This window comes from Aquila chrysaetos, chromosome 1, assembly GCF_900496995.4.
Source record: "Aquila chrysaetos chrysaetos chromosome 1, bAquChr1.4, whole genome shotgun sequence".
Taxonomy (NCBI): Eukaryota; Metazoa; Chordata; class Aves; order Accipitriformes; family Accipitridae; genus Aquila; species Aquila chrysaetos.
In genome coordinates, this window is record NC_044004.1 from 31,222,618 (window position 1) to 31,235,081 (window position 12,464).

Sequence of the window (12,464 nt, forward strand, 5' to 3'; positions counted from 1 at the left end):
TTACTACATTTTGAATTCAAACGCACGGAGCTGTAATACCTGATAGGCAGTTTTAATTCTTTTTCATTAAAACAATATAGAAGTAATATAATTCTGCTTCAAGCTCTTCTTTTGAAAGAGTGATTTTAGTCCACCATCAAGTGCTGCACAATGGTCCCAAGCCTGTTTAGCTGTGAAGCTGCCTAAGTATTCCACTCTAACATCGCTGAAATTACTTACCGTTATTCAAACACTTGAAATTTCCTATAAACTTTACATATTCGTATGTAGGTTGCTCTTTTGGATCTATTGTTCCTCGCAGCATATGGCAACAGAATTCTAGTTGATTTTTTGCTGAGAAAAGAATAAACAAATTAATAGCCTACATGCTTGATGAAGTGCACAGGCAACATGAAATGGAAAGCAGGAATAATTAAGCTGCATACTTATTGAGATACTGTAAGAGTTGTGATTACAAATGGCTACAGCCTCTGCTTTTAACCAGCGTGATATTAACTAACCTAAAGAAAAGAACTCCTTTAGAATTCATGCATGAAGGGCCTGAATGCTAATGACATAGAAAACCCCTGAAACCTAGAGCTATTTTAAAGAAGCAGCTGCTCTAAACTTACTAAAGTATGCACTTCCAAAGCCCATTAGGCTGCTATGGTTTTATTCTTGCCAACTGCTACAACTGTCTAAGTGGAAGCTGTATAAACAAGATGAACATTTCTAATACATGGGTAAGTCATAGAGCGAAATGCAATGCAACGCTGAAAATTTTACTCTTCAGGCAGGGGGAAACACAAAAAAGTGCTTCTGCTCTTCAGAGATCACCCATATGTTTCTGCTTAAATAACACTGGAAGAAAGGAACTGACTACATGTGATACAAAGCAGATTATTTTTAACACAACTACTGTACTGGTTTCACCTGGGATAGGCTTAATTTTCTTCATAGCAGCTCATATGGTGCTGTGTTTTGGATTTGGAACAGCATTGATAACACAGGGATGGTTTAGCTATTGCTGAGCAGTGTTTACATAGTGCAAAGTCCTTTCTGCTTCTCACGCTGCCCCACCAGTGAGTAGGCTGGGGGTGCACAAGAAGCTGGGAGGGGACACAGCTGGGACAGTTGACCTAAGGCATATCGCATACCATACAACATTGTGCTCAGCAATAAAAGCTGGGGAAAGGAGGAGGAAGGGGGAGACACTTGTGCTTATGGCATTTGTCTTCCCAAGTAACCATTACACATGATGAAGCCCTGCTTTCCTTTAAATGGCTAAACACCTGCCTGCCGATAGGAAATAGCAAATTTTTAATTCCTTATTTCACTTTGCTTGTGCACACAGGTTTTGCTTTACCTTATAAACTGTCTTTATCTCAACCCACAAGTTTTCTCACTTTTACCCTTCTGATTCTTCCCCATCCCACTCAGGGGAGTGAGCAAGCAGCTGTGTGGTGCTTAGTTGCCTACCAGGGTTAACCTGCAATAACTACTTACATTTTAAGTATTCTGGTGTCAATGAATCACTTTCCAGCAGATGAGAAGACAATATTTTATAAATTTCTGAATGTTCCCCCTCTGGGATAAAATTAAATACACTCTGATCCACAAGATCAGACTGAAAGAAAAAGATTTAATAAGCATTAAACTAATGCAAGACATACAATGTCACAAAGCCTACTACTCTAATGTAAAACAATTTCACACTTCAGAAGTACATTACCGACTCAACAAAGCCACCTGCTGGAATACACATGAATATTTTGCAAGGAAAAAATCTCACTTTGATCTGTCTTAATTTTGACACTGCAAACCATTTAATGAAAAACACCATGAACGCAGCAGATATACATATACATTGAAGTACAATGGAGATTGTATTAACCTCCCCAGGATGCAACAATTTAATTAGAAATTATATTAGAGCATTTTAATTAGAAATTATAGCATGCTGTTCTATGGCACTGTAACCTGTTGGTGGCATCCAATACATTGAAATGATATCTTGGAACAAAAGACAGCCCCTCCCTACATCATATAGTTTATTATGTTACCAATCAATATATCCAATTGCAATTGATTTTATGAATACATATTATTAGTTCTGCAACTATGTAAACAAAACTGGGAACAACAGAGATGAATGCAATAAAATTGAACAACTGAACAACTGATTATATGCATAAATGCATTTGATTAAGTAATCAGAAAAGAGGGATCATAAAATGTATGTTTAGAATATATAAAAACACCTAAAAGCAAAGAACAAATGTGCCTCTGAGAACTTGGGAAATTCTACTCTTTAAAAAAAAAAAAAAAAAAAAAAAATCACAATTACCTGTACATTTTTCAAAATTCTCAGGCTGACACCATGCATACCTTAGGGGAATTTGTGTTTTGCAGAATCATTTTTTAAATATGCCACTCCAAGTTTTACAAAATACTCTTATCACAGTAAGATGACTAGCCTTCAACAATAACTTGTCCTTCTCTTCTAGAAAAAAACTGTTTCACTCATCAGTTGTTTGTATTTTTGAGTACTAATTTGCCTCATTTCAGAATAACATTATTCACAAGTAACTTTAAAAACTAGAATGTTAAAATTTACCAGTGAGCAATACCACCAAGATTAAGGATGAATGAATGTGGTAAAACCCAAAGTATACACCTAGCTTAAAAAGCAGAACCAGCAGTAATGTATTTCTTATAAGAGTTCTTTGGCAAGAAAGGAGTAAAAAAGTAGTTTAAAAAAATTACAAGGATATAGCTCCTTAGCAATACTCTTGTGACTCATGTAGAGGCTGTGATAGGTGTGAACTCCAAAGGGTCTCCTGCAGTCAACTGTGTTATTTCAGTTGTGTTGAAGAGAAACTGATGCTAGTCTGACACTTCATAATCCTGCCTATCAGAGTGCTGATTGCATTCTGTATTTCCAAAGGAAATGTTTAATATAGGAGACAGACCAGTAGGAAGGAGTTGTGCTAAAGAAAAAGCAGAAGTATTAAAACAAAGAATATATCTCTTCCATAATGCTGAAAAGGCTAATGATTAATTAGTACTCATAGCAGAACACCATCCATAGACAAACTGATCTGTTACTGAAAGCAATTTGTACTTACTGGCAAATGTTCAAGTAAGGGAGTTATACTTTCAGACACATATATTATATTTCCATCTGTCATAATTGCTAAAAAAAAACCATCAAGAGCCTGAAATTAAACATAATGGGCAGTTAAATAAAAAGAAACAGAGCATATTAAAAATGTTAAGCTATATTCAACATGGAAAATAATTTAGACCAATTTTAGTTTAGTTTATTATAAAAATGAGAATGCCTTTCGCTACTAAAACTTCTTAGTGTTGCTTTTACACTACAAGCATTACAATTGCCATACTGTTCTGTTCTTAAATAATCTGTGGTTTCAGAAGCAAGTCCATATACAGCTAGCCACTGTTTCCCCCCATCTCCCACTCTGCCTGCCTGTTATTTTTAATTCCATCATAATTTTAAACATCAGAAAACTCAGAAGAATGAGCTAGACACAAAAGCAAGAAGACATGGAAAAACTAAGAGAAGAACAAATAAAAGAGGTGGTGAAATCAATAAATTTTTGTATTTAAAATCTCAATATTCCCAATCTCAATAAAAGAAATTTGTAGCAAGATTTTATTGAGACTTGAAAACTGTGAGATAGTTCTGACTGCCTTATCTTCTACTTAACTCAAACTTATTTCCACTGAACATAACACAACTATCTTTTAGTTGAATGCTACCAAACATAAAAGCATGACAGAACTGTATTTCTAAATAGGAAATTGTAAGGCTCACATCTTTGAAAAAAATTGTTATATCATATTGTTCTAGGTTTACAGTCACTAGTTGCAGACACATATTTTGTAAGAGGACTTGAGAAACACCAAAACCAGCTACAAAAAAGTTTGAAAAACAGAAGCAACTACTTCACTAATTTGTTGGAAAAAATATGCAAATTCACCCCAGAGGATTTTTTTTTTTAACTTTTTGAATAGAGAAAATCAGAACTTTTTACTTTTTAAATCCATGCCTCAAAGAAAAGGTTTAACTATGGAATGAAAATAAAAAGTGCTTGTTCATTTACTTTAATATTTTTCATTTAACTAATATTAGAAATTTTTTCACTAACAAGATACAAATGACTTATCCTGATTTCCACGGAAATGATAGCTTATACTGAAAGCTTATTTCTAGTAGTAATCCAACTATTCACATAATCTTCTTTAGCAAAGTAACGCTCACACACCACTTTCGTAAAGTATATTAAGCAAAGAAACGAAACACTTTATTGCTCACATTACATGGATGTGTTGTGCCTTTTTTATAATTAAGATTTTAATTTATGCATAACTTTATTTAACTAGTACCTTCCTTACATTGATAATTTAAAATATCCACTTTACTTTGACAGTAAATATGTTCATTTGTGGACTTGCTCTGTTGTAATGTTTTACGTAATTGAAAATGCAGTTAAAAGAAAAAACTGGTTTGCATTACACTGCATACATAGGAATTTCGGCTGTTTATCTTAATGAAAACGTATAGTTATAATTAAAATATGAAAATAAAAAGTTATGTCATCAAACTGAAAAACTTCATCATGGAATGACTCCCACTGAGGAAATATTCAACTCCCAGAAAAAAACAGAAATAATATACCTCCAACATTAACTGTGTGAACTCTTCATTACTAAGGAATGTTGGTTTCCAGTCCTGTCGAATCTCACTGGCATCTGATTGTGCAGTAATTTCTACAATCAAACATATATACAATATAAGGATTTATACTTCCAAAAGCCGTTATTTTCCCACTAAGCTACATATACACAGTAGGAAATAGCAGAAGGTTCTCTAGTCTCCTCTGTTTTTCACTCATTACATATAGATGTGGTTCCTTAAAAAGAAAATGTCTTCTCCCCTAGTTCATAATTAGATTTGTCTTTTCTTTCCTTCTACCAGTTTGTGCTACAGTCCTGTCAGACTTCAAGGTAATACTGAAGTTAATGACAGTAAGTAATGGATTTTGACAATGGAAAAATACTCTTTCCTCTGAAATTCTAATAAAATGTTTTATTGAGAGTGTTGTTTTCAAAGATTTAGAAAGCCAAAATTCCTGATCAGTTTAGGTCATTAAAATGCCTGATCCTCAAGTATCTTGGCCAATCCTGGTCATTCTAACCTTTGCACTAAAAATTGTCACTGTCCTTTCTCTTCTTCCCACTCTTTTCTGTAGAGAAATAAGGTTATATTAAAAAAAGAGTAGTTTTTCAACAAAGACTGTTAAGAGCTATATGACAGACTCCACTGCAAAATTACTGTCTGATTTGTACAGAGACAAATTCCAAACAGAGATTCCTGTAGGACTTAAGAGAAATACACAGATTAACTTCCAATACAGAGGTGAGAGAAACAACAGGTAAGCAAAACCAGACCCCAGGTTCTGAAAGCTGATGTTTCCTTATCAATTGGTAACTGAAACAACAAGAAGCAAGACAGCGTAGTACTTCAGTTTTCATGAGTAACAAAGGCATTACAGAAGTACTGGTTGTAAGAACAACCTTGAACAAGTAATTGTGAATCAAGTATTTTAGACAAATTGAAAGAACCAAACCATGTCTTTAAGGCTTTTGATTTCTAAAGGACAAGTCTGTACAAAGGCCGTAAGCTAGTTTGTTAGTTCAGATGGCTCAAAGAGCACAGAAAACCCGGAATTGAGTTAAATATGCAAAGGGCTGGAACAGTTCAGAAGTTTGGTTCCCAGACTGAAGGGGGAAAACTTTACAAAAGAGCTTTAGACTTAACTAAAAGAAGAGTAAACAGCAGCAATGTCATGCAAGAAACTGGCAAGAAGTGGATAGCTGCAAGGAGATGGGAAAAAAATATCAACAAATAAGACGGACCAGAATTTCCAATGATCAGATCTCACAAAAGACATAAATTGATCAGGTTTCTGCTATCTGTTTTGAAATGGTATCACAAAGCAGCAAGAGTGGGCTGGAGAATAAGGATAACCTAAGTATAACCCCAAATCCAACTTTTCAGTCAGAACAAATGTATTGAACACTGAGGGGTAAGTCAAAGGACACAGAAATAAGTCACTCTGGCTTCTGCAGTAGAAAGGATTTATACTAAATAAAAGCTGAAGTTCATGCCTCTAACAAACCATTCTGAATTGTCTTATCACAAACACAGGTGTTCTTTTACATTTCCCGTAATTAGACCAACAAGTATGATATTGGAAAACAGAGCCAAAGTAACATGAAAAGAACTTGTTTCACTTGGTAACTTCAGAGAAACGCCTAAGAATTTTGGCAGAAGGTTGTATTCAAAGACAACTGGCACTGTGGTCACGTTCCTGAGCTAAATACCAGACAGAGAAGCATAACCAAACTTGCATATTAAACTCCAGTCTTCAAATCCTGGATCTGAAGCAACTCTGCATCAGCACTGAGCATCCTCAAAAAAACTGCCAGCTGGGCCAAGATCTGTAGCATCTATCTGTGGGTTGTATGACTATCAGTCTGCTGGTTGTAATTATAAGCAGCAAAATTCTTCAGTATTTCATAATTTTCAAAAATTTCTTGTTTACAAATTCAAAGGAAGATGGTAGGCAGTATTAGCCAAGGAGAAGCTCTTAGTAATATAATTTCAGTCTGTTTCGCTTGCTGTTTTTTCCCAATGAGAAACAGAATCCACACTGGCCAATAACCAGCTCAGATAGTTCATCTGGAGCTGCCGCCAGACTACCAAGCCTGGCCAATGTGGAAATGGTCCAGAAAGAACCAGAAGCAATGCAGTTAATCAAAACCTGGCAGCTGAACACAGTAGCATTTTCAACAATAAAGCAGCTAATCAGTGCTGAACAATTCATTTATTGCTAGGGTCACTCTGCTTTATTGTAACAGATCCAAGCACCTCAGGAGACAAAATATGCTTCTGACCTTTGCCAACGTTTTGTCCAAAATATTTTAATGTAAACCAGTGCAGAGCAGTGCTAGTAAACGCTGGGAGCCAGAGCTTTAGAGACCTTAATATGACATGTGCAGTCACACAAAGCTGCACTCTGTCCCACCAGCTGAAGGACAAAAGCACCATGCCCTAAAAAGCATCCATCTCCAGAGCTGCTTTTCCCCCCTTTATCCTAAAAATATTAAAAAAAATAATAATTTTAAAAAATAATCTCAGAAAGCACTCTGAAGAAAAAAGTATGACTGGTGCTGCTGACTGGCTGCCATGTGTTTATTCTACACTCTATATTTTATGATAAGAATCATCAATACAAGATAAAGTGATTTTGGAACAGAACCAATTTTCACAAAGGCCTCAGAATCTGCAGAACTTTTACAGAAAAGGAGCCTTCATACCTCTTTTCTTTTTGAGACAAATGTGTCTCAGAGAATTAAAACAGCATAATCAATATTTAATTGGCAAAATAACCCCAAACCTATGAATTCTCACACAGATTATTCCCCTCTCCCTTTCCATTTTAATTGTTATGTTTACCCTTTTAATGGCACTATTCAGTACACATCTAGTGCACTTGAACCATAACACTAACAGAAGAGACACGCTAGGGCATGGAAAAATATTTATCAGACCTTAAAATACCTTAAATTGACACACATACTGTTGATAAATACATACCCATTCATCCACTCCGCGACTCTACTTATTTTATTTTATAGCCTTATAGCTGCTTCTTTTGTCCCTACTGCTTTCTAGTTAGTATGCATGCCCAGAAATTACTCGGGGAACTGGGCTAACTAGCAAAAGAGTTCATTTTCCTGAATTTTAATCTTGTTTTTGGCAGCATGAACCACAAGGTGCCATATTAAGAACAAGTGTAGGACCAGGAACAGGGATTTTTTTATGTACATAAATATCAAACAGCCATAAATAAGTGTACACTTGGTGGAAGAATTTTTTTGTGACAGAAATAACTATCTGTAATGAACTTCAGTACAACATATCTGGGTATATCCCACCATCAGCTGATGGAAACAACCAGAGAAACAAAACATAGTAAGGATGTTCAAAGACATTCATTGTTTTGACATTTCACATAACGGTTTACAAAATGACAAACACACACTCATTGGCTCATACATCAGTGGGTATGTCTTGAAAATTAGAAAGTTCAGCTAAAAGTATTTGTAGATTTTCTGGGTTTTTTTTCCAGCTAAAAGGAAAAAAGAAAATGCCCATGCTCCTGGTCTGTATGCCCACTGCATGTCACCCATTAACACTGGCTAGAGACCACAATGCCCCGTTGTCTTATCATCTTTGTTAAAGCAGCCAGTTGTGTAGATACCCAACACGAAAAGCGGGAGCATTAAGTTCCCTTGGACTAGCTTTTTCAGTGATTTATCTTGCTTTATGTGGACCTTGGAGAGACAAACCAACTGTTCAAACCAGTCTTATCTAAATATCAAAATAAGTACTTCCAGCAAGTACTTCCACTGAAATGAACTGGCAGTTTTCCTCTGAAGCAAAACTTTGACAACTTGTGCCTTATGAAGCAACTATATTCTAAAGGTCTACATTGGTCCAGAACTAAAAACTTCAAGGTTATTTAAAAAATAAATGCTTCTTTTTATGAAACAGACTTCTTTGACAACTATGGGACAAAAAATATTAGCAAAAACATAGTTATATCTCTGCTACCTAAATTATTATCGTAAGAATGTCTTTCCTCAGGAACTCTTTACATTTTTTTGACAATTTCCTTAAAGGAGCTGCAAAATTGTTAATGTTTTATGTACTAAGTGAATATCATTTAAAAAATTAAGAATTCACAAATTTTTTTTATTGTTACAAATAATTACCTTTGTGCTTCCGTAAAAAGTCAATGCTCTTCTGCAGTACAGTGGATTTATCCATCTTCCGAGCATTACCTGGAAGCATGGAACCCAGCTCTTTGATAAGTACATTAAACTGATCTCGACGTTTCTTTTCAGACTTGTTTCTAGACACTCTGAAAAACAAAGTAGAAAATGTTTTATAACAACTTTTATATAAACTTTCTTATAATAAGCTGCATACTACTGGCAGGTTCCCGATGCAAACAGCCCCTTAAGAATTTCTGCTGTGAGAACTGTCACAAAAACACCTACTGTATATCTCAGACAGCATTTTTGAAGAGTGGCTTCCTCCTTCACACAGAGGTGTGAAGCTAAGCCTTTGGAATAAAGCACCCTTTTACAAAAATACAAATCATTGAACCACAGTTATAAATACACAACATATCTGAAGAATAACAGTAAAAGAAATGTTGCTGAGTAATACGGTTATTTATAAAAGAATCACATTTTTATTGTTTAGAAATGACCCTAGTAAGTTTAAGTGTACAAGTATAGGACATTTCTTAGCTTTAAATAACTTAAAAACTTACCTTTTTGCTTTATCTTTGTCATCTTCTTCCACCAGCCCATCAAAAATGCTTCCATCATTTCTGAAAGAAACAAACAGAAATAAATGTTGGAGTGTAAAATTTCTTTCGTGGAGTCCAATCACAATGGGGTGGGGCGGGAGCTCATTATTCATCATCTCTGTTACATCAAGAAACCAAAGCACTGTTTTACTGTGATGTCTCACAAGGACCATCATCAATAACCTGGAACTAAGTCTGCTATAAGTTTTCCTTGTAGGATGGTTACTAAAGAGAAAGCAAAAAAACTTAAATTTCTGACACAACTCAAAGGATTTTCAGACTATTTCTAGTAAGAACTTACAACCCTATGCAAACACTTAATTGAACACTACTTAATTTTGTTTTTCTATCTTCTTGATTATTTGCATTACCTTATCCTTTTGAAAACATGGGAGAGGGCATATATAATTTATTTTTACTTATTGGGAACTTCTATTCCAATTATTGGAAACATTTAGTAAGAAAGTACATAGTACATAGTAGGAAAGTAGGTTTTTCTTAAATACTGAAGCACTATTAATGGAAGAGAGCTGAGGAATATGCTATACTTTATCCACATACGTAATTTTATAGATATGCATTAATATCAACGTCAAACAGTAACAGTAACTATTCATTATATTTGCTTTCTCACCAAATATCACATAACTTCTCCTCAGCTTGACAACTGTCCATGTACTGCTAAAGAGGTATTAAAATATCAAAATAAGGACATGTTTTCCTTTGAAGATGTCTCAGTATACTTTACACAACACCTCTGTTTCATTTCCTTTTTTTAAAAAGTCAAGTCAAAACTGTTCTTCTGTTTTCCAAAACTGCTGTATAATGGACTATCACATTTTATTTCACTAACTTCTTCTGTCTGCTTTCAGTCTATTTAGTGCTGTCCACACTGACCTCTGTGTGTCCACCCTTAATCTTTTTATCCTCATGTTTCCTTCCCTTAGGGCAAGTAACCGTCTTTCTAAAAAGCTTACCTCATCTCTCTGATTTATAACTGATAAATGATCAAGCAATTGTACATTACGATAAGCAGTGATGTTAGGAAGTAATTATTTTGTATGCTACTACATAAACATAAAGCTTTTAAACGGAATTCATATATTCAAAAGGCTTAAGTGTCAGTGAAATCCCACAAAACTTTACTAAAAGAACTGACAAGTCAGACAAGCATTTTAGAAGTTTTACCCTTTGCTTTTATTGTTATTTATTTCAATCAGGTTTAACTGTCGGTAAATTTGATGCAAGTTTCATTTCCTGAAGTCTCAAAAATGGTAATACACAGAATATTAAGGACAGATGTTCACCTAAGCTGCTAAGAAAGTGCAGCTCAACGACTCAAGTAGAAAACATGTCTCAGCTATTACTTTTCCCTTGAAATAGGTTAGCAGGTCACTTTACTATCATCTGCAGCATCACTAATCATTTAAATGTATTTGTTTTCCTTAATCAAATATTGAAGTACTAAAAAAAAAAAAAAAATATTCAAGTAAACATTAAAAATCAGCTCAACTTGCACATGTGCTGTTCCATGGCTGAATACAAGTAATACATTTTAAGATTAATCTCAAAGAATAAAAATCACTATTTCCAATGACTATAAAACAACACATCTAACAACTACCAAAATAGCTTTGTCAAAATTAGCCCCAAACTCACTCCTTTTATTTTTTGCATAAATTAATATTCTCTATATATTAACCATAAGAAAAAGATTATTAAAGAAAGCATTGAATAGTAAGTGTCCCAAAACTCTCAGTATCTATTAACATACCTGTCTGCAATGGAGCTCATTTTATGGGTGCTTATGGTAAAAAACATAACATATCACACTTTAGTCTTGTGGTAGACATTTGTACGTTTGCCTATAAGAGAAAAAAAAATATCAAAATGTGATTCTGGAGGAACAAACATGTTCTTCATTAGAGCATACTGAAGTTTTAATTTGCTCTATAAGCTGCTCTTTATCTTCCTCTCTCTTCCAATCTTCTGCTCTACCCTCCTACCTTCTCTAATGCAGTCTCCACTGCCATCACAACCTGGACTTTAATATCTCATTTTACATGACAGAGAGTTCAAAAGAACATTGTTTTATTAAATGCCACAGTAAGTCCGGACTAAACCAATACAAACCTTTTTCTGACTTGGAATTCAGATATAGCTTTTCATTTTTATTTTAACATTTACCTAAAAGACTCTCATAATTTTGAAGGTTGAACAGATGTAAAATACACTCCTCGGTAGTAATACATTCTATTTAGAAACTGTGCAAAGAGAAAGCATTTGGGATATAGTATTTTACAGCTGTAGTTTATTTCTTACTCTGTTTTTTTCTTAAGCACATTGTTATAATAGACATGTGAAATGATAACAATACGATACCCATTAGAATGTGATCTCCATACTGTGAGAAAGTTAGTTAACCTGGCCATTTCTTAAAGCAGTCACTTATTCATTACAAAGTTTCAGCAGGAAGTTCTTGGTTTTCCAGCTGCACACATGATTTTCAATAAAGAATGTGAATGAAATATTAATAGTGAGAGAAGGAATATAAAATTAAAATAAGTATATAATTCAACAAGTACCTACTTTTAGGTACCCAATAATTACAAAATTACAGGGGTTAGTGAAAGTCAAACATAAACTGATACAATTAAACCATTTTCTTTGATACAGAAAAGTCAGTTGTCAGAGGCTGCTCAAATGGAGCAGCAAAATTGTAACATCGTCAGTGATTAAGGAACAACTGCATGCAGCAAGAAGTTTTATATTAGTTAAACTTGCATATCTTTGGGAATTTTTACTATGTTACAAACTTCATAGCAAAAAGTATTGCATTTATTTCAAAGGAGTTGGTTTTAGTCACTTCAGTGACTCATAGTTTCTAGGAAGGAAGGATTTGTTTGTTTCTGAGAGTGCCAAATCCAGTGGAACTTGCAGTGTTAATACCACAAGAAATATGGCAGCAACTCCATGATCCAGACAGTCTGCAAAATGTTCCAGGAAAATCTT

The 12,464-nt window shown here is 34.5% G+C and overlaps 1 protein-coding gene across 18 annotated transcripts in view; it reads right to left on the bottom strand.

The window, feature by feature from the left end:
• CLOCK (clock circadian regulator) overlaps positions 1-12,464 on the bottom strand; it is a 67,149-nt gene that overhangs the window by 22,994 nt on the left and 31,691 nt on the right. For 17 of the 18 annotated variants that reach the window (XR_003924683.2, XM_030024241.2, XM_030020464.2 and 14 more), the window contains 7 exons: positions 11,227-11,317; positions 9,414-9,473; positions 8,848-8,996; positions 4,682-4,773; positions 3,108-3,197; positions 1,486-1,606; positions 220-333 (listed from right to left, as the gene is read on the bottom strand). Coding sequence is in view for 17 of the 18 variants with exons in the window: in XM_030024241.2 (XP_029880101.1) it covers positions 220-333; positions 1,486-1,606; positions 3,108-3,197; positions 4,682-4,773; positions 8,848-8,996; positions 9,414-9,473; positions 11,227-11,273 (673 nt within the window). In the remaining variant the exon portion in view is untranslated. Of the gene's footprint in view, positions 1-219; positions 334-1,485; positions 1,607-3,107; positions 3,198-4,681; positions 4,774-8,847; positions 8,997-9,413; positions 9,474-11,226; positions 11,318-12,464 lie in introns of those variants that run through there. The other variant, XM_041127033.1, reaches the window with a different exon arrangement.